The sequence below is a fragment of the Lonchura striata genome, chromosome 36, assembly GCF_050655825.1.
Source record: "Lonchura striata isolate lonStrDom1 chromosome 36, ASM5065582v1, whole genome shotgun sequence".
Taxonomy (NCBI): Eukaryota; Metazoa; Chordata; class Aves; order Passeriformes; family Estrildidae; genus Lonchura; species Lonchura striata.
The window spans coordinates 4,460,358-4,480,076 of NC_140738.1; the positions used below are offsets into that span (position 1 = coordinate 4,460,358).

The 19,719-nt window shown below is 54.7% G+C and overlaps 3 protein-coding genes across 3 annotated transcripts in view; 1 reads left to right on the forward strand and 2 right to left on the reverse strand.

The window, feature by feature from the left end:
- The window catches only part of LOC144248803 (uncharacterized), a 1,234,558-nt gene that overhangs the window by 145,634 nt on the left and 1,069,205 nt on the right, over nucleotides 1–19,719 (reverse strand).
- LOC146764061 (uncharacterized) lies at nucleotides 83–9,615 on the reverse strand. The gene is made up of 11 exons (XM_085565530.1): nucleotides 9,072–9,615; nucleotides 8,644–8,728; nucleotides 5,672–6,319; nucleotides 5,407–5,494; nucleotides 4,528–4,576; nucleotides 3,406–3,515; nucleotides 2,536–2,653; nucleotides 2,044–2,143; nucleotides 1,430–1,626; nucleotides 875–1,012; nucleotides 83–442 (listed from the first exon to the last, which is right to left on the reverse strand). Exons 1-11 carry the CDS (start codon nucleotides 9,150–9,152, stop codon nucleotides 353–355), a joined length of 1,704 nt encoding a protein of 567 aa, XP_085421656.1. The 5' UTR covers nucleotides 9,153–9,615; the 3' UTR covers nucleotides 83–352.
- The window catches only part of LOC144248820 (olfactory receptor 14J1-like), a 41,363-nt gene continuing 34,833 nt past the window's right edge, over nucleotides 13,190–19,719 (forward strand). The window contains exon 1 of the mRNA XM_085565401.1: nucleotides 13,190–13,271. Within this exon, the coding sequence (XP_085421527.1) occupies nucleotides 13,190–13,271 (82 nt within the window). The remainder of the gene's footprint in view (nucleotides 13,272–19,719) is intronic.

Consider the following 19,719-nt stretch of genomic DNA (forward strand, 5'->3'; position numbering starts at 1 on the left):
GGGTGCAGCCCAGAAGGCTCCGAGCGCCTCCTCCCAGGCTGACTCTGCAGATCCGAGGCTGCTCTGGGCTCTGCCAGGGCTCTGCTGGGGCTCAGCTCTGGGCCAGGCTGGGCCCGCTCTCCCCTCACATTGCTCCGGGCAGCCGAGTCACGGAGGGAGGAGGAAGGGACACCTCAAGGGAGTTGAGGTTTAAGAGAGTTTTTATTCAAAAACCTGCCATACCAAACAGGCTGTCATAAGAGCTGTAACAAACAGGCTGTCCTAACTACCATAACCAACTAGCACTGCTAACTACCATCACTAACTAGTTGTCCTAACTAACTACTGTAACTAACAGCTGTCCTCCAGTGCTTCATCTCCTCCGCTGCTCCCTCAGTTGCTTTGCTGCGGTGATCAGAGGGGTCAGGCTGGAGAGAGGCTTGGCTGATGATAAAAACGGGTGCTGCCCAAAGGATAAAAAAGAAAGAAATGAACTGTTACTTTCTCACAGGCTCTGTTGCAACAGGACAAAGGGAAATGGTCAGAAACTCAGGAGAGGGAAGCAGGCTCAGGTTAGATCTAAGGCAGAATCTTTTTGCCAGGAGTGGGGAAACACTGACAGAAGGTGCCCAGGGATGTGGGAGGTGCCTCCTCCCTGGGAACATCCAAGCTCAGGCCAGGCAGGGCTCTGAGCACCGGACCTGCCTGAAGGTGGCCCTGCTCCTTGTGGGGCACCAGGGGCAGATGCCCTCGAAAGGACCCTGCCAAGCCAAACCCGGCGAGGATTCTGCTTGCTTTGCGTGTGGAACGCAGCGAGGCTGGAGACTATCGGAGGGGCCCCAGCAGAAAACCCCTCCCTGGCGCTGCTGCTTCCCCTCAGCCGCTCGGCATTCACCTGCAGCAGCTCCTGGGCAGACCAGCGCTGCTCCTCGTCCGGCTCCAGGCTGCACTCGAGGAAGTCCCGCAGCAGAGCCGACAGGCGCCGGGGCTCCTGCAGCTGCGGGGTCCCGTTGTGCCGGATCAGAGCGCGAGCCTGCAGGAAAAGCAAACTCAGCGCTCTGCCAGCTTCCTTCCCACCCACAGGTGCTCACAGCGACCCCGGGTTCTCAGCCCCAGCTCCAGGGGCACTTTCCTCCCTGGCAGAGATGCTGCTCACAGCTCATTTTCCTATGCCAACCAAAAAACCCAAACCCTGGTGCTGCCACAACCATTGGAAAGAGCTGATGCACTTGATTCACATTTTCAGGTCATCCTCAGAGCCAGAAGAGCTGCAACAGCATAAATCCCAAAGCAAATTGTTGCTGGAGACTGCAGAATATTTGTCTGTGTTGAGGCCCGAGTGCTCTGGGAATTCCCTTCCCCAGGTGCAGAAACCTCCAGCTGCTGCTCCCAGTGCAGGGTCACCCTGTGCTCACAGGGCTCTGCAGCCCCTGGAGAATTTGCCTCTTACCATGGCCCTCGTTTCCTTGAAGTAAGGAGGTTCTCCCTCCACCATCTCGATGGTCACAATGCCAAAGGACCAGATGTCCACCTTGGGGCCATAAGGAGAACTGGTCACAACTTCTGGGGCCATCCAGTGAGCAGTGCCCACCATGGAGCTGCGCCGGTCCTGCTCAGAGCTGAGCTGAGCACAGAGGCCAAAATCAGCTGAGGACAGAAACAAACACTGTCAAAGGCAGTTGGAATGAGGAAACCAAGCACCAAGACTCCCCACTCTCAGTCTGAGAATGCAGTAGTGAAGTGAGCTGGAAAAGTGCTCAGGGCTGTAGCCAAGGGAAGGTGGAACTGGACCCTTAAAGAAACCCTCAGCTTTCGTGCAGTGGCTTTTACTGATTCCCTTGAAGCTTTAGACTCCAACTCCTGCCCCTCTGGCAGGGCCATACCCAGAGCAAAGCCACCCCTGGCACCCTGCTGCTCTCCGGAGCTCTCTGCAGGGGCAGCCGCTCTCAGCTGGCAGCAGGGGCTGGGCAGTGCCCCCAGCAGCCCTTGTGGGGCTCTGGCCGGCACTGGGAAGCAGCCCCACAGCCGCACCCGGGAGCGCCGTGCCTGGCCAGGAACACCCACCCAGCTTGACAGAGCCGGCCATGCCCAGGAGGATGTTGGAGCTCTTCAGATCTCTGTGGATCACCCGGTTCGCATGGAGGAAATCCAGGCCCTGCAGGCACTGAGAGAGAACAAGAAACACCAGGACAAAAACCAATGGCCGGAATCTATCACACAAGAAAGGACAGGTCCGAATTCTGCCAGCAGCAGCTTTGCTGTGACAGGCCAGGAGTGCAGAGCAGACAGGCTCCAGGCAAACGGTTCAGGGCAAAGCTGAGAACAGCACATCAAATCCAGAACAGACAGAGAGTGCCACAACAGCAGGAAAGAGAGCAAGAACAGAGCAGAAGTGCAGCAATGCTGGCAGGCCGTTCACTGCAGAGGCTCTTTCTTCTCCAGCTCATAAAAACAACAGAGAAACAGAGCCCTGAGCATGGAGCCACTCCTGTTCTCATGCCTGTATGGAAGGACCATCGTGTCCAAGCCGTGGCAGCCACAGGCAGGATCCCTCACCTCCCGACTGACAGCTGCCATCTCTCCTTCAGCCATGCGTGTCTGTCTGACAACGTCCTGCAAAGTTCCTCCATCCATGTATTCCATCACCAGCCAGAGATCTCCGCCAACAAGGAAGCTGGAAGAGGAAAGCAGTGGCATGGAGATGAATGTGCAGTGCTCAATTCCCCCATGGAAAAGCCTGGAGTGGAGTTTTGTTTCCAGGTCACTTGTCCATGAGGACAGAATCCCATGGAGAGACATTCCTGCGAGGCTGCAGAGTCCTTGGAATCTGCACAGTCTAAAGGAAGAGACACCTGTGAGAAAGGAGAGTCCTTAGATGGCAAGCAGGTGAAAAATGCAGTTTAGCAACAGCCCAGATCAGTGTGGAACCACAACACTGGCCCCCAGCTGGTTCAGCTTCTGAGCTCATCAGTTCCACCATTCCCTGCAGAACAAGGCAACACAACCCCCAGGGTTATCCAGGGGAGGAGGCCATGCAGCACTTGGGACAAAAGCAATCAGAAAACCTTTCAGAAAGTCCCTTCAGAAACAGGCAAGGCCAGTGAAAAATGGGCAAATGAGGCATTTGTGCAAACAAGGCCCTGGTTTTCCTGGCATCTGCAGCAATGCAAAAGGGCTGGGAAGAAGAAGCCAATGGAAATAATTTCTGCTGTGGTTTATCAGCACTTGTTGTAAGACACAGAAAACGGGGTCAATGAAGGAAAAACCAAACCAAAGCAACCAAGGCACACGGAGGGAGCGAACTGCCAGGCTGCTGTTTTGGGAAGATACGGCTGGGTCAGGCATTTTCAAAACAGGCTACAGACTACGGCTGCCAGGAAAGGTTAAGGCAGGGCCCGTGCACGGGATGAGGCCTGGAGCACTCACCTGTCCAAAGAGTTGACAATGTTGGGGTTCTTCTTGTCCTTCAGGAGCAGGAGCTCATTCACAGCGCGTTCCCTGTTCTGCCCTCTGAGACTCATTTTCTTTATGGCCACCTGAGGGGACATTGCAGACCTTTAACTGGAGGAGTCTGTGGCAGGAGGCCACAGCCAACACGGGGCGAGGCTTTTTGGAGCGACGGAGCCGGGCTGTGCCAAACTGCCCTGGGATGGGCACCAGAGCTCAGCAAGGGCCATTTCCACAGCCCATTGCTCAGCTTGCTGGGGCTGCTTACAGGACACATGGCCAGAGACATTTGGCCTTGCAAGCTCTGCAGAAATGGCCCCTCAGCTGTCAGCCTCCCAGCTCTAACCACATTCTCTGCACCTACAGTCTTCTCAAATAGCCTCAACACTCTCATTATTATTCAAATACATTTTGCAAGCAGGAGGTAATTCTGGTTCTGTGAAAACAGAGCAAAACAGCCGGGAACCCTTTAGCAATTCCATGGGATTTGGTCATGATTTCAGATGCAGCTGCTCTGTTTGGGATTGCACAACAAAGCAAACACACACATCCATTGCTCAGGTGATCCCTGTCACAGGCTGTCACTGACCCCAGACCCAAACACAACTGCAGAGTTTAGGAGAGAGCTTTGCTCTGGACATCCATCTTCTCATTTCTGTCCCTCTCTCTCTGTGGACAGCTGAAGTGGAACTAAAGTCCCAAATTGAGCCCAAGCAGGATCTCACCCTAATTAGGCCTTGAGGTACCCTTTGAAGATGAAAGGCAGGATGGAAAAACTGCTAAATAGTGTTCCTGTCTGCGGCTGGGGTGAAGATAAATTGGGCCTCAGTCTCCAACACTGATCCATTCACACTTTTAGATATGAAGAGCAAGCCAGCATGTCCTGCTCTCACAGACACCGCTGCCCTCCTTGCATCCCTTTGGGCACTCCAGAAGGACTGAGTGTGTCCCAGCTGTGCTCTGCAGGCTGACACTGCTCTGCCTTCAGAGGAGCAGCCTGTGCAGGAAAGCTCTGCTGGCCCCCAGAGCTGCAGCCACAGCTCCCAGCAGAGGGGAGAGCCCTGGAGAGCTGCCAGACGTGCTGGGCGTGTTGGCACTGACCTCTCCTCCAGTGGCCCGGTCGAGTCCTTTGGAAACGGTTCCGAAAGCCCTGGAGACAAAACAGCAGAGAAGAAAGAAGCAGTGCTTGAGGCCCTGGGAGTGAAAGCTAACCCAGACAGGAGATCTCTGCTGCCTGCAGCGCTCACAAACACCTGGGTGCATCGACCCTTGCAACAACAGCGCAGCAGCCACCAGCCCTCTGCCATGCCAGGTGTGCAAGAGAAAACTGAGACCCAACACGAAGGAATTGGGCTGGAGCAAATCCCAAATGTCCACACTTAATTGCTTTAGTTCAAAACCTGTTGTGAGCAATGGGTGTCTAAAGAACTGGAAAAGAATGCATTTCATCCTTTTCCATTTCCTGCCTAAGACCTGCAGGATCCACAAGGGCCCTGCCATCAGGCAGGTGATGCATTTTCCCCCAGAGTGCATCAGCTCTGTGTCTGTTGCTGAATGTATGGGCTCTACGAGCTGTGCTAGAATAGAGCACTTATTAGTTCATCTCCGGTTCCTGTTTCTAAACCTTTAGGTTGTTAATTCTGACCGGAAGATATTTTATGAAGCAAAATACTTGAAAGAAATCTCCCTGAGAGCTGTTGTCTGACAGTCTCCAGATGGTGAGTGGCTCTTTTAGGCAATCCAGTTCCAGACACAGAAGATCTCCCAGGTCCTGCTCCTTGCTGCAGGCAGGACACTGCCGGCCTCAGGGGCCTGTGACGGCTCCTTCTGACCACAGTTCTCAATTCTGATCAGGACTGAGAGACAGCAGGATGGCACCCCAGTGTCTGAAGGTGTTTGGAGCTCTCCTGACTTCTCCCTTGATCCTGCACCAGCACAGCCCCTGGGCTGCTTGTGCAGAAGTAGCTGCCGTGCACTTACCCTTGGCCAATCTGCTCCACTTCCAGGTATTTCTCGTCTGGCTCCTCCACGCTCACGATGTTCCCTGAAAGAAACCACGTGGAAGAGGCTCCCTCCCAGAGCGAGACCCCACCAGAGCAGAGCCAGAATGCAGCCCCACTCCCTGGGGCCGTGAGCCCCTTGGTCTCAGCTGGGGAAGGACAATAAATGCCCCTGTGACATTCAGCTGCAGAGCAACGCTGGCTGCAGCTGATGCCGAGACACACACACAGCCCCTGCTCTGAACACAGGAACAGAGCAGACGTACTCAGCTGCACCAGGCACCACTCCCCTCTCCCCTCTGGCTGCAGGGCTGTGCTGCTGTCAGAACCTTCAGCCCAGGATCCCACAGCGGAGGGAGGTTCCGTGTCCTCTTCCCAAGCACAGGGAGGTTCAGTGTCCTCTTCCCAAGCACAGGGAGGTTCTGGGTCCTCTTCCCAAAATGCTGCAGGTTCGCCATCATCTTTCCAAGCCAGGGGATGTTCACTGTCCTCTTCCCATGCTGGGAGTTCACCCTCCTCTTCCCAAGGCACAGGATGTCCTCTGTCCTCATCCCACAGCGGGAGATGTCCTCTGTCCTCATCCCACACCATGGGGGCTTGGCCATCCTCGTCCTGCACCAGGGGACATCCACTGCCCTCGTCCCACGCCGGGAGATGTCCACTGTCCTTGTCCCACGCCGCAGGAGCCTCGCTGCTGTATTCCCACAGCGCGGGATGTTCGCCCTCGTCTCCCAGAGCAGCGGGAAGTTCACTGTCATCTCCCGGCACCGAGGGAAGTTCACCAGCGTCCCCCAGAACAGCGGGGAGCTCACCGCTGTCTTCCTCCTCTTTGGCCTCCTCTTGGGAAGCAGAGGGAGCCAGAGGAGGGGCTGGTGCTGCTTTTGTGCCCTGTGGACAGATGGCAGCGTGAGGGACGGGAAGTTCTATCTCAGTGATCACCTTATTTGCCTTCAGCTGCACATCCAGCTGCACTAAGCAGAAATTGGGTTTGGAGTCCTTCAAACTAACAATGGGCTAAAGTCGACATTGCCACTTATTGTTGGGAAAACGATATTCCACTGTGGCTAAAGCCAGCAAGCAATCCTCTGCCTGCAAAACCAGACCTGCAGCTCTTCAAAAGCTCAGCAGCAGAAAAGGAGAAATCTGCTGGGGATCCCTTTGCTGCTGCTGCTGCTGCTGCAAAGACTCTGACAGGAACTTTCCTTCAGCCTCCCAGGCTGGCACTCAGCTGCCACACGCCGAGCTCACAGTTTACTGCACAATTCCAAACACCAAAGGTTCCTTTCCCACTCACCGGAGGAGGAGCTGCTCGGAATCCACACATGAGGTGCCCTGCAACGGGAGAGGGAACATGAACCAGATGCTGTCAGGAAAAAACTGCCTGTGGTGGGAAATGCCACAGTGCAAGTCAACCCCGAGAGAGCATTTTGCTTTCCCAGCGTCCCTCCAGGAGCCACAGTCCCTTCCCACAGCAAGAGAACAGCACAAAATGCTGGGCTGGGTCAGTTCTTGGCTGGGCAGGGAGTTCCCGGCTCTGCTGCCACAGACTCCCCGCTGGAGGGAACAGAACCCCCCAGGGCTCATTGCAAATGCTGTGCACGCCCCGCTGGCTGCAGACACCCCCTTTTTCAGCTGCAGCTGCTGGCAGGAGCTCTCCCAAAGCAATGGAGCCTTCATGGCCATTTGGTTACAAAGTCAGCTCGGGTCCAGAGGAAGAACAGAAAGCACACAGCAAGCGCAAAGCCACAGCACCGAGGGAAAACATCAACTTACGTGCCAAGTGGGTTAAAAAATAGCCCGAATAAGCCACAGAGTACAGCGTGCAAACTGCAGCAGCCACGTGCTGGATCATTTTGGCTGCGCTGCACACGCCTGCAGACTGCAGCCCTGCAAGCACACAAGGACACCCGTCAGGGCTGGGCTGGTGCTGAGAATGCCTCGGGCAGGAGGATCCTCCGGCACGGAGCAGTGCCCAGAGCCACTGGGGACACTGAGGCCTCCGTGTCCCACAGCCACGGGAGCACCTCGGGGACGTGGCAGTGCTCCTGTGACATCACAGCAGCAGCTCACGCAGAAACCGCCCGGAAGGTTCTCCTGGGCCACAAAGGAGCACAAAGAACCCTCCCAGGGCACAGCCTATTGCCCAAAGGCTCCAGGAGGAGCTCTGAAAATGCAGCAAACAGGGACACCCCATAGCCCAGCCTGAACACTGAGGAGGAACAAGGACGGGAGCACAGCAGAGGAAACAGGACCTTTAGTCACCGCTACTTCTGACTAAAGCCAGCAAGCCGTGTTCCCGCGGGGATCTTTGTTCTCGCTCTAAAAACAAGCAAGGTGCTCCACTCGAAATATACAGAAGGCAGGAACTGGGCAGGAGGTGGGATTAGGAAGGAGGAGGAGGAAGATGAGGATGAGGAGCAGGAAAAGGAGGAGAAACAGGAGGTTCCAGTGCCCCCTGAGGCCGCAGCACCCTTGGCCCCAGGACCATCGCCCCCAGCTCATCCTGCAGGTGAGAGGGGAGGGGGAGCTCGCCCCAAATCTATCGGGGGGTCCCTGAGAGGGTTTTTATTGGGGTGTGTTTGGAGCTTGCAGATTGTGGAATTGAGCCCCAGATGTTCGTCTGGGAGGCCCAAATAAACCCCGGGAGGTTTTTTTCTCTCTGTGTGTGTAGGTTTGGATCTTGCAGGACCCCAAAGCTGAGCCCCCTGGGGGATCTTTGGGAGTCCATGTGGCCATTGCCCAGTGTCACCAGGGGGAGGACATTGTCCTGGGGACCCCCGGGGGAGCAGAGGAGGGGAACCCCTGGGACCCCCAGAGTGGGGAGAGCAGAGAGGGGCGATCCTGGAGCTGGGGGACCCCCGGCTGGCTGGAAAGGGGGGGAGCCTGGAGAGGAGGAACCCCTGGGACACCTGGGATCTCAGAGTAGATCATCAGGGGAGAAGGGACCCCATGGAGCCCCAACAGCCCCTGGATCATCCCTAAGCAGGACACCTGAGAAGGGGGAACCCCTGGAGCCATTGGACCCCCATCATCCCAAGGAAAGGAAACCTCTGGAACCCCAAAAGTGGAGAGATCAGAGATAGGGAACTCCTGGGAGTGTTGTTTTGGGCTGAACCTTGAGACTGTGGAGATTTTCATGGACACAAGAGTCCTGCTGAGTTCTAGGGATGGACTTGGGCAGGAGGAGCCTCCAGTCCAAGGTGCTCGCCTCTTGTTTTTCCCCCAAACCAGGATTTGTCATTGCCAGGGCGTGGCTGGATGGAGGAGGAGGAAAAGCCCCGGAGATGCTGCAGGAGGAGGAGCTGCAAACCCAGCCCAGGGAGCTGCAGGGAGGAAAGAGCCCCCCTGCGCCAGGAAGGTGGGCGGAGATCCAGCCGGAGCTCGGAGCTGGTGGAGAAGCCTCATGGCAGGGAGAAGCCCCACAAGTGCTTGGAATGTGGGAAGGGTTTCAGCTGGAACTCCCACCTGATGGAACACCAGAGGATCCACACTGGGGAGAGGCCCTACGAGTGTGAGGAATGTGGGAAGAGCTTCAGTGGGACCTCCAACCTCACCAAGCACCACAGGATCCACACTGGGGAACGGCCCTATGAGTGCTTGGAATGTCAGAAGAGCTTCAGGTGGAATTCAGAGATCATCACTCACCAGCACTTCCACACCAGGGAGGCCCTGCGGGTGTCCTGAGTGGGGGAAGAGCTTTGTGCGCTGCTCCAGCTCCATCCCCATGGGAGGATCCAGGCTGGATGATCCCCAGTTGTTGCAGCCTGAGCTGCTAAAAGGAGAGTCCACGGTAAAGAAGCAGAAAAGGCCTTTGCATGGTATCCACAGATGTCTGAATCAGCCATGCCGTGAGATGTTCAGGGTTTTCCCCAGCACGCCCATCCCCCTGCTCCAACTCTCAGCTCTCCCTGTCCTGAGGAGTCGGGGTGGGGGTGACCCTGGCCCCTGGGCAGTACAAGGTGAGGCCCAGTCAGGGAACAGGGAGGGAGTGGCCCAGGGACACAGGAACAGACACAGGAACAGGGCAAGGAGCAAACAGTCCAACAGCCCCTTGAGGGAAGCCTCCCGCGTCTCCCCAAACCAGGGAAATGCCCCCCAGGATCCCCACAATTCCCCTTTTTATATTATTAAGAAAGCTTCTCTGGAGGATCAAACTGATTCAACACAAAATGACAAAAACAATCAAAAGCGCTCATACGACAATTTTAAAAATGCAAACAATTCTGAGTCTCTAATGTCCAAATAGATTTTCTTAGAGCTGGCAGGAGGGATGTGGGGTTTTCTTAGTCTGGTTTATCAGGAGATGGAATCAGGAGCCTTCAGTAGGGACTGGTTCTCTGGCCCCTGTGGCAGTGCTGCTGGCTGTGACAGACTCTGTACGAGGTAATGTAGGTGGTGGTGTGCCTGTTGGAAACTCCAAATAGAAATCATTACTTTTTAAGAAAAAGATGGTTAATTTAGGAAAACTTTCCTTTCTTCCCCACCAATTACACTCCTTCAGGTATTATGAAGGAACTCTGGGGAAAGGGACTAGTGGAGGGAGGCCATGGAAAGGGGGAAAAGGAGGTAGGAATTTGTGGGAACATAAAAAAGGGGTAATAGGACAAGGGAAAGGAAACAGGGAAAGTGGGAGGGGGGCAGGGAGGCCACAGGAATTGGGGAAGGGTATTAGAAGAAGTGGGACTTATCAGACAGGAAAGTTGTTTTGATATGGAGGTGGAGTCTTGGATGGAAGGTGGCTTATCGGTGTTCTGTGCTCTTTCAGCTTTTGGGCTGTTGCTGGGATTTGGCTGCTGGTTTTGGGTTTAATTTCCCCGGTAGGAGTGTGGAGGACTTCCATGACATGGGTAATATTTCGCAGGTTTGCAGTTTGGTGCATGTTTGCTACCTTGCACTGGAACTCCACCAGGTCCTGTCACATCGGCTGCTTGGGGGCCTTTTCTTCCTTGTATTATATTACATTCCACAATTTCTACATCTCCTAGACTGTGGAGTTATTTCCTGCGGTTATTCTTTTTTATAGCAGTCTGTTGAACAAACACATCTTGTTTGTTATCATTCAGGGTTATGAAACCGTATCTGTTTTTGACATTGAACCATTTCCTGTCCCCAGAACGTTCATGGCAGGGACTTTTTTACCTTGGCCAGCGGGTTTGCCTGTGTGTTGGTGATGCTGGATGTGGCGCCGGTGCTGGGGCGCTGCCGTGCGGGGCTCGTCCCGCTCCCGGCGCTGGCGGCCGCGCCGAGGCTCGGCCCCTTCTCCTTCCCGGCTCTGTCCCGGCCGGTGCCCGCGGACGCTGCGGGCGCAGGAGCTCCGGAGCAGCAGCGGGGCGGGGGCGGCAGTTTCGCCCCAGGACTGCGGTTCTGAGCCGCCCCCGGCGGGGCTGCCCGCCCGCCGGCCTCGCCCGCCCGCCCTCGGCCCCGGGGCCGCGGCTGCCGCTCGTTGTCTCCGTGCGGGACCGCGCCGCGCTCCCCGCCCGTTTCCCGGACGCTGCGAGGGCTGATCATTTCTAGGTGTTCTGGAGAGGGCAGCGAGGTGAGTTAAAGTGCACAGGAGGCCAGTGAGGGCAGTTTGCTTGGAAATGGCCGAACTGGCCACAGTTCAAGCACCTCACGTTGTTAATGGGCACCACTGCCTCCCCCACCCCTTTGCTCACGGCCAGGGCTAAAGCAGTTTCTGAAGAAGAGGCCTTAGTGCAGGTGTCGACCATCTGTGGGATGAGTGGCTCTGGATTTTGGGGAAGAGCTCCGAGAATCTTTTTGGTTTCTGGGTTGGCGTTAGACATTGCCATTTTTCCCAGGAGTTCATCCCTGGCCTCTACATTATCAATTTGGCGAACAATGGCCTCTGGGAGGTGGTCAACAAACTTAACAAATGTCTCTTCAACCCCCTGATGGATTGAAGAAAAGTTTTGGACAAGGGTGGTTCCATCAGGGATTTTTAAAAGAGCAGTCTTTGCAGCAGATTTGATGTCATCTAAGACATTGTTGGGCAGCATGACCTCATCCTCTGGTCTGCTAAATTCCCCCTCTCCTGCCAAAGCCTCAAGGCCTTTCTGGCCTTCGTTAAAACTTCACTCAAGTCATACTTGGATAGGATTGGCTTTAAAAGTTTTTTCCACTGCAATAGTGCAGTGGTAATGTAATGGAAGGCATGGGGAATTAAGGTATGTCCTGTGAAAGTTTAGTCCAATACATTTTTAAAATATGGAGAATTGCGGCCGTAGTCTCTGGCCGCTTTTCTCAACTCCTTCCCCTCAGTGTGAGGAATCCGCTCCCATCGCGGCTCCTTTCCCCGTTTAATGACGACAGGCGCCGCAAGGCAATCGAGATCTCTCACCAAGTCCAGGTCCCCATCCCGCAGGGCTCCTCCCTGATCCGTGTCCAGCCTCCTCCCGGCCTGTTGTTACTGCCGGGGTGCCGCCGTCCTCATCCTCTTCGGAAGGTGGGTCGGGGCGGGCTGGAGCGCGCAGCCTCCGGCGGAGCGGTGGGGCCCGGTGACTCGGGGCCTGCAGGCCAGCATGGCGGGCTTCCAGCCAGGCCCGCGTTCGGTTCCGCGGCGTGGGAACCGGGATGGGCTGGAGAAGGAGGGAACCACCCTCAAGGGCCCACTCGGGGATGTGGGCAGGGGACAGAAGGGGCTGGTCCCGACGGTGACACCATCGACGCAGCTGCCAGCGCAGAGGAGGGACCCGAGGCGGGGCTGTACAACTGACATTCCTGGAGCTGGGGACCAAACTGGGGACAGGGCAGTCGGGGACAAGGGAGCGGGGAAGGCTCTGCTGGAGTGGCCAGGGCCAGCCCGAGAGAGGGACTGAGTGGGGCAGGAGGCAGCAGGGAGTAGATGACAGCCCTGTGCCCGTGGGCAGGGTCTGGCTCCCATCCCACCCATAGGGGAAGCAGGGTTAGGATCAGGGAGGGAGTAACACGGGGAACAAGAACCAGGGACCCAACTTTCTCACTTAGGCTTTACTAATTTAAAAATCAAATTGAAAATAGGATTAAACTTGCCCACTTTATAATTTCCACCCACTTGTATATCATAAATGCATCACCCAACTTTCCCCCAGAATGAAAGTGACAAAACATCTTCCTGGGAAGCCTCAGGAAAGTGCTCAAACAAAAACTGAACAAAAGTTTTAAGATCCCTCTTTTTAAATGAAACATTCCCTAGTACTAAGGTTGCTTTAATCTGAATATAAATCTCTCGTTGAGCTGGGGATAAATGATTGTCCATGTTCCCCAAACAACCCAAAATTCCCCCCCACGAGGCAAAAGGATTAACTTAAGATAAATGTGTTCATGTGTAGTGCTCTCCCCCGGGAACCTGGCAGCCCACGCTGCAAGTACTCACCAATGCGAGGGACACAAAGGAAAAGCGAAACCTCGAGGGGGCTGGTGGGCTCCTGCCGGTCCTTTGGATTCTGAAAGCTTCCCTTCCAAAGCGGCAGCCTTCCCTCAGAATTCCAAAGGGGTGCCGACAGGCCAGGAGAAACAGTCCTCACAAAGCGAAGGAAGAAGCTGGTCCCAAACGACGCTTGAATTCCCAAAGATCCCAGATCCGATGACCTTCAGGAGACACTTTCCGGGACTGGACAACTGCCCAAGGTCCCTGTTCTGGGAGCCATTTGTTCCAGCCTGAACTGCTACGAGGAGAGTGCAGGGTAAAGAAGCAGAAAAGGCCTTTGCATGGTACCCACAGATACCACGGGACAGATACTCCAGGGACAGCAGCCAGGTACTGCAACAGCGACCCGCACGTTATGGAGCAAAGAAGGACTGCGGTGGGCTGGCTCTGCCGGTACAACCACGAGTATCTCAGCCCGTTCCTCAGGGAGCGCCGAGGTGAGCGTGGGGCACAGCGTGTCCCCTCGAGCCCTGCTCTGGCAATGACCCTGAGGCCCCTCAAAACCTCCCTGGGAATCGCCCCAGAGCCCTCAGCCCTCCTTGTGCCCATCCCCGAGACCTTCTGTCCCTGCCACTGACCCCCGTGGCTCTCCCAGTCCATCCCAGTCTCTCCCAGTGCCTCCCGGCTCTCCATCTCAGTCTGGCGTGGCGCTGCCGCCTCTCAGCCAATCAGAGCGAGAGTCTCTGATGACTCATCTGTTGCCAGGCAGACCCGCAGCGCCGCGTGCCCCGCGCTGGACTCGGCCTCCCAGTGCCGCGCGCTTCATTCCCAGTTCTTCCCAGTGCCGCCCCAGTCCCTCCCACTCCTTCCCAGCCCATTCCCAGTTCCTCCCAGTGCCGCCCCAGTCCCTCCCACTCCTTCCCAGCCCATTCCCAGTTCCTCCCCAGTTCACTCCGAGATCTCCACCCTCTGCCAGTGTCCCCCATCCCCTCCCCTCTCTCTGAGTATCATCCCAGTCTTTCCCAGTTCATTCCAAGTCCCTCTCAGTCCATTCCCAGTCTGCCCCAAGGCCACACCACCCCTCCCCTCTCTCTCCACGTTTCTCCCAGCTGATCCCAGTGTGTTCCCGCTCTCTCCCAGTCACCCCCACCTTGTCCATCTCTCTTCTGCCCTCGAGCTCCCAGCCCAGCCCCGGCACCTGCTCTGCTTCTTGGTGGATTTCTACCCTGCCCACACCCAGCTGAGGTGGTTCCAGGGCCAGCAGGAGCTCTCTGTGGTGGCCACCGACATGGTCCCCAAAGGGGACTGGACCCACCAGCTCCTGGTGCTGCTGGAAACCTCAACCCGGGCCGGGCTCACCTCCACCTGCCAGGTGGAGCACGTCAGCCTGGAGCACCCCCTGAGCCAGCACTGGGATACAGGGGAGGAATTGGGGGCACTGGGACAGCCACTGGGATGTGCTGGTTTCAACTGGGAGGGAGTTGGAGAGCCTGGTTTCAACTGGGAGAGGAGGTTGTGGATTTGGAAAGGCTAAGAAGGGGTTTGAAGGATACTGGGGAGGATGGGATGGGGTTCTGGGGGTCCTGGTGGACACTGGGAGGGAGTTTGGGTGTGCTGGGTGTGACTGGGAGGGATGTGAGTGAGCCTGGAAGAGCTGGATGGAGATTGGGGATGGAAGAGCAGAGATTGGGACAAGGTTGGTTGTGCTGGGAAGAGACTGGGAGGGGTCTGGATGAACCCTGGTGGGGCTGGGAAGGGAATGAGAGAGAGTTTGGGGGTCCTGGGGCAGTGGGGGGTGACTGGAAGGAGGCTGTGGGATCCTGAGAGGGACAGGAGGGGCTTTGGTGGGTCCTGGGAAGGTGAGGAAGGGATCAAGAGGGAGGTTTCAGGGATCCTGAGTAGGTTGGGAGCAACCAGGAGGGTGCTTGGAGGGGCCTGGGTGCCTGTGAGAGTTTCTGGGGGGTCCTGACCCCTGCGGAGACCCCAGAGATGCTGCTGGATGCTGCCACAGCAAGATGCTGGCAGGAACTGGAGACTCCGAGTTGGGCTTCATCTTCCTGGCACTGGGGATCTGGTTCTACCTGCACAAGAAAGGGGGGTCCCGTGAGTCGTATCCCACCTCCCCCAGAATGTGAATGGTCCCCCCGGGGACCCCAGCCCGGTGTCACCCCCTTTACTCTGCCCACAGAGCTCCTGAGCCACTGGCAGTGAGAGCCCCTCCCCGTGGCCCCGGACCCGGCCGGCACCCCCTGCTCCATCCCCACGCTGATTTTGGGGGGGTCGAGTGTCCCCCAGCCCTGCTGTCACTCTGCCCCTGCCCGCCTGCTCCCAGTGTTCCCAGTAAAGCTTCCCAGTTAAACCCAGCCCAGTTCCTGGGGGCACTGGGGAGGGACTTGGGGGGACCCCACGGCGGGGCCGGCCCTGGGCAGGGAGGGCGGGTCCAGGTGGGGAACACTGCCTGCTGCGGGTCTGCCCGGCAACTGGTGAGTCATCAGCCCCGCTCTCGCTGATTGGCTGACTCTTCTCCACCGCGTTCTCTCATTGGCTGAGGAGAGGCCCGACAGTGCAGAGAAGGAACGGGAGAGATCCCGCCCCGAGCACCGGCACGGGGACAACAGACCCGGCCTGGGCACAGGGAGGGAATTTATTACCAACCAAACCACGGCAGCACCAGGAGAAGGGAAAGAAATCCCTCCAGCACCTTCCCCCACCCAACGGGGATCACCCACAACAGGGTTATCCACCATGGAGAGACGGGGACATCCGAGTTTAGACCAAAACCAATTTTATTGAGTGTACCAGGTGTTTATACAGGGATTGACTTGTATGGTGCTTATAGAGGGCTCTATTTTTGGTAACAATTTCCCATTGGTTACACATTCTTCGTGACATCCAGTAACCTGGGAACATTTATGTTATCACAAAGACTCACACCATGTTGCTTGGTCAGTCTTCTTGCCCAGGGAGACTTCAAGTGTGTCTGTGTCTCCCACAGTTTCTGCTCAGTCAGGCCTCAGATATCGGGCCCCTTGATCAGCTCCATTGCTTTACTCTCTGTTTTATTCCCCATACGGGGACACCAGGGCTCTGCCCCACGGGGGTCACTGGGGATCATCCAGCCCGGATCCTCCCATGGGGGATGGAGCTGCAGGAGCACACCAAGCTCTTCCCTCACTCTCTTCCCTCACTCCAAGCTCTTCCCTCACTCGGGGCACTCACAGGGCTTCCCTTAGTGGTGCCTCCGTTGGTGTTGTGTCAGTTGAGAGCTCCCGGAGAAGTTCTTCCCACACTTCCCACACTCGTAGGGCCTCTCCCCAGTGTGGATGCGCCGGTGCACGGTGAGGTCGGAGTTGTGCTTGAAGCCCTCCCCGCAGTCGGGGCAGCGGTAGGGCCTCTCCTCTGTGTGACTCTGCTGATGTCTGAGGAGATTGGAGCTGCTCTGAAACCCCTTCCCACACTCCCCACACTCGTAGGGCCTCTCCCCAGTGTGGACCCTCTGGTGCTGGATCAGGCTGGATCTCCAGCTGAAACCCTTCCCACATTCCAAGCACTTGTGCGGCTTCTCCCTGCCATGAGGCTTCTCCAGGAGCTCCGAGCTCCGCCTGGATCTCCGCCCGCCTTCCTGGCTCAGGGGGCTCTTTCCTCCCCGCAGCTCCCTGGGCTGGGTTTGCAGCTCCTCCTCCTGCAGCATCTCCGGGGCTTTTCCTCCTCCTCCATCCAGCCACACCCTGGAAATGACAAATCCTGGTTAGAGGGAAAAACAAGAGAAGAGCTGCTTGGACTGGAGGTTCCGCATTGCCCAAGTCCATCCCTGGAAGTCATTGGGAATCTTGTGTCTATAAGAACCTACAAAACACCAAGATTTAGCTCAAAAATCCTGCAAACTTCAAGACACAGTACAAAACCTCCCCAAACATAACAGCTCAGCAAATCCACCTCCAAAACATAAAGATTCAGCTGCCACATAAAACCAAAGCACCAACATTTAGCCCAAGAAAGCTCAGAAACACCAAGATTCACACCACGAAAATCGTGGATCCCCCTCCACAGTCACCTGCTGCATGTGGGGGGAGCACCGCTCCTGGGGCTGGGGGGAGGCTGCAGACACAGGGAGGGGTGGAACCTTCTGCTGCTTCCTCTTTCTGCTCCTCCTCCTCCTCCTCCTGTGTCTCTCCTCTTCCTCCTGCTATTCCTCCTTCTCCTGCACAATCCCACCTTCTCCTGCCACCTGCATCGTCTGACCATTTTGTTCCTCAAGCCTGCTTCTCCTTCCCTTCTCCTCCTGCCCCCAGGCCCAGCACCCACTGCCGGCTCCCTCTTCCCCCCAGCCCCACAGCATCCCAGCGCAGGGGCAGGGATGGAGCTGGGGCAGGTCGGGCTGGGGCAGCGCTGGGCTCTCGGCCGCTCCCGCCCGCACTCGGTCCCCACTGCAGCCGCTCCCGCCAGGACAGCGCGGGGGGGCCCGGCCTTGGCGCTGCCCCACTCCCACCTCCCCAAATTCCCCTCGCGGGGCCATGGGGCCGAGGGGGGGCACAGGTGGGTCCAGGTGGGGAATGCTGAGATAATTTCAAGAGTGGGTCCCCAAGAAGAAGAATTGGAATTTGTGGTAGACACAGGGGCAGAATGAACCTTTCTGTTAAATATTCCAAAAGGTTATAGTGTAAGCAAAGATACCGTAATAGTAACAGGAGCAAAAGGAGAGAGTTTCACAGTACCCGTTATTAAAAATGTGGTAATAGAGGGAGAAACTAAATTTTGGATGAGGGATGTTTTCTTGGTCCCAGGGGCAGGTAGCAATTTATTGGGACAAGATTTACAGGTGAAATTAGGAATAGGGGTTGTTCCAGAAGATGGGAAGATGACAGCTAGACTTTTAAAACTAGGCCAGGAGGATGGAAGAAGAATTAACAAGGAAGTTTGGGCTGGGGAGGGAAATAGGGGAAGATTAAATATTGACCCCATAAAGATTACAACTGAGGAAAAAAAAATTGTCCCATACATGTACGGCAGTATCCTGTATCTTTAGAAGGACAGGAATGTTTAAAGCCAGTAATAGAAGGACTAATAAAGGATGGGACATTAGAACCTTGTATGTCTCCCCATAATACCCCAATACTCCCAGTAAAGAAGCCTGACGGGAGCTATAGACTGGTACAAGCCTTAAGGGAGGTTAACAAAGAACTCAGACCCGCTATCCAGTGGTACCAAATCCTTATACTCTTTTCAGTAAAGTTCCTCCCCAGCATCAGTGGTTTAGTGTAGTGGACCTTAAAGATGCCTTTTGGGCTTGCCCATTAGCCCAGGAGAGCAAGTTATCTTTGCTTTTGAATGGAAGGACCCACTAACTGGAGAAAACAGCAATTAAGATGGACAAAACGACCACAGGGGCTTACAGAATCCCCAAACTTATTTGGACAAGCTTTAGAAACAATACTACAAACTTTCCCCACTCCCCCTGAAATATAAATTATCCAATAAGTGGATAATCTTTTACTTTCTGGGGAAGCTGAAGCTGGAGAGGCTACTATAAAGCTTTTGAATTTTCTTGGGGAAAAAGGATTAAGGGTATCAAAAGGGAAGCTGCAATTTGTAGAATCAGAGGTAAAATATCTTGGACACTTGCTTAGTAAGGGTAGTTGGAAGCTCAACCCAGACTAAAACACAGGGATTCTATCCCTTCCCCCTCCCTCTTCAAAGGGGGAAATCAGAAAGATACTCAGATTATTGGGATATTATAGATTGTCGATTGAAGGATATACACAGACAGTAAAATTTTCGAATAAAAAAAACTGACAGAGGGAGATGATATAAAATGGATCAAAAAGGGTAATGAAAAACTAAGAAAAAAGAAGTAAAAACTAGCCCCAATATCAACTTTAAGCTTACCTTCACTAGCAAAACCCTTTCATTTGTATGTAAATGAAAAAAAGGGGGTAGCTCATAGGGTTTTGTTTCAAGAGTGGGGAGGAGTAAAGAGACCTGTGGCTTATTTATCAAAGATGTGGGATCCAGTAAATCAAGGCTGGCCAGTGTGTATTCAAGCTATAGCAGCTACTGCAATCCTAGTAGAGGAAAGTCATAAACTGACTTCTAGAGGTAAATTAATTGTAATTGTGTACACACCTCATGCAGTACTAAATTTCTTCCAATTTGCTTTGTGATTTTTATCTTGAAATACATAACTTACTGTACTCTAGGATTGAAAAACTAGTTTACAGCTGTGGCATAGCAAAACCTGCTATTAATTTGAGTCAATGCAGGCTGTTCAATCAACTGTTCTCAGTGTGTAAAGTTAAACTAAAGGTAACACCAACTGCTTGGTAGGTCAATGAGAAACAATTTTCCTTCCAACCAGTCCTTTTTCATGTACCCAAATGTGTTTTGCTTTCTTAGTTTTTTTCTTTTGTTTGTTTGCTAGTTTTTCTGGAAGTGCTAACTACTTGCAGTGTATCTAGAACAGCAAATAAAATTGTGCATACAAAACACTTGTAAAAAAATAGGGTTCCTTTTTTCCCACAATGGGAGGTGGCTACATATAGAAAAGGGAAACTACAAAGCTAGATGAAGAAAAAGTTTCAGTATCTTCTAATGTAAACAATTTGTTACTTCCAGCATCACAGTGGGTGTGTGACACACACATATGAAAAAGATGGTGAGGGAGATCTCTGTTTACTACAGTTTCCTATTTCTTGAATGAGTTAGAGAGCTATGAAGCAATTGTGATTCCTTGTGTGGATTACCCAGGCCTGCAGGGAGGGCTGGGCCATGGTTCCCTCTGTGCTGCAGGCAGCCCTGCAGCGTGGCAGCAGTGGCTTGCCTCTGGTGAGTTTGCAGGCAGGGTGCTCCAGCACTGCAGTGCTCAGGGGCAGTTTCCTATTTTGACACCAAAGCTTAAATTCAAGAGTGCCTCTTCCCATCCAGTTATTGTTTGTACTGTAAGAACCT

Excerpts from the sequence above, each read along its gene's own strand:
- LOC146764061 (XM_085565530.1), bottom strand. The coding sequence starts at position 9,152 with ATGGGGATGGAGCTGGAGCAGCGCACAAAGCTCTTCCCCCACTCAGGA. Across the intron at positions 5,495-5,671 it reads TACGTCTGCTCTGTTCCTGT|CCTCTTCCACGTGGTTTCTT; the intron begins GTTCAGAGCAGG and ends TCTGGGAGGGAG. Across the intron at positions 3,516-4,527 it reads ACCGGGCCACTGGAGGAGAG|GTGGCCATAAAGAAAATGAG; the intron begins GTCAGTGCCAAC and ends ATGTCCCCTCAG.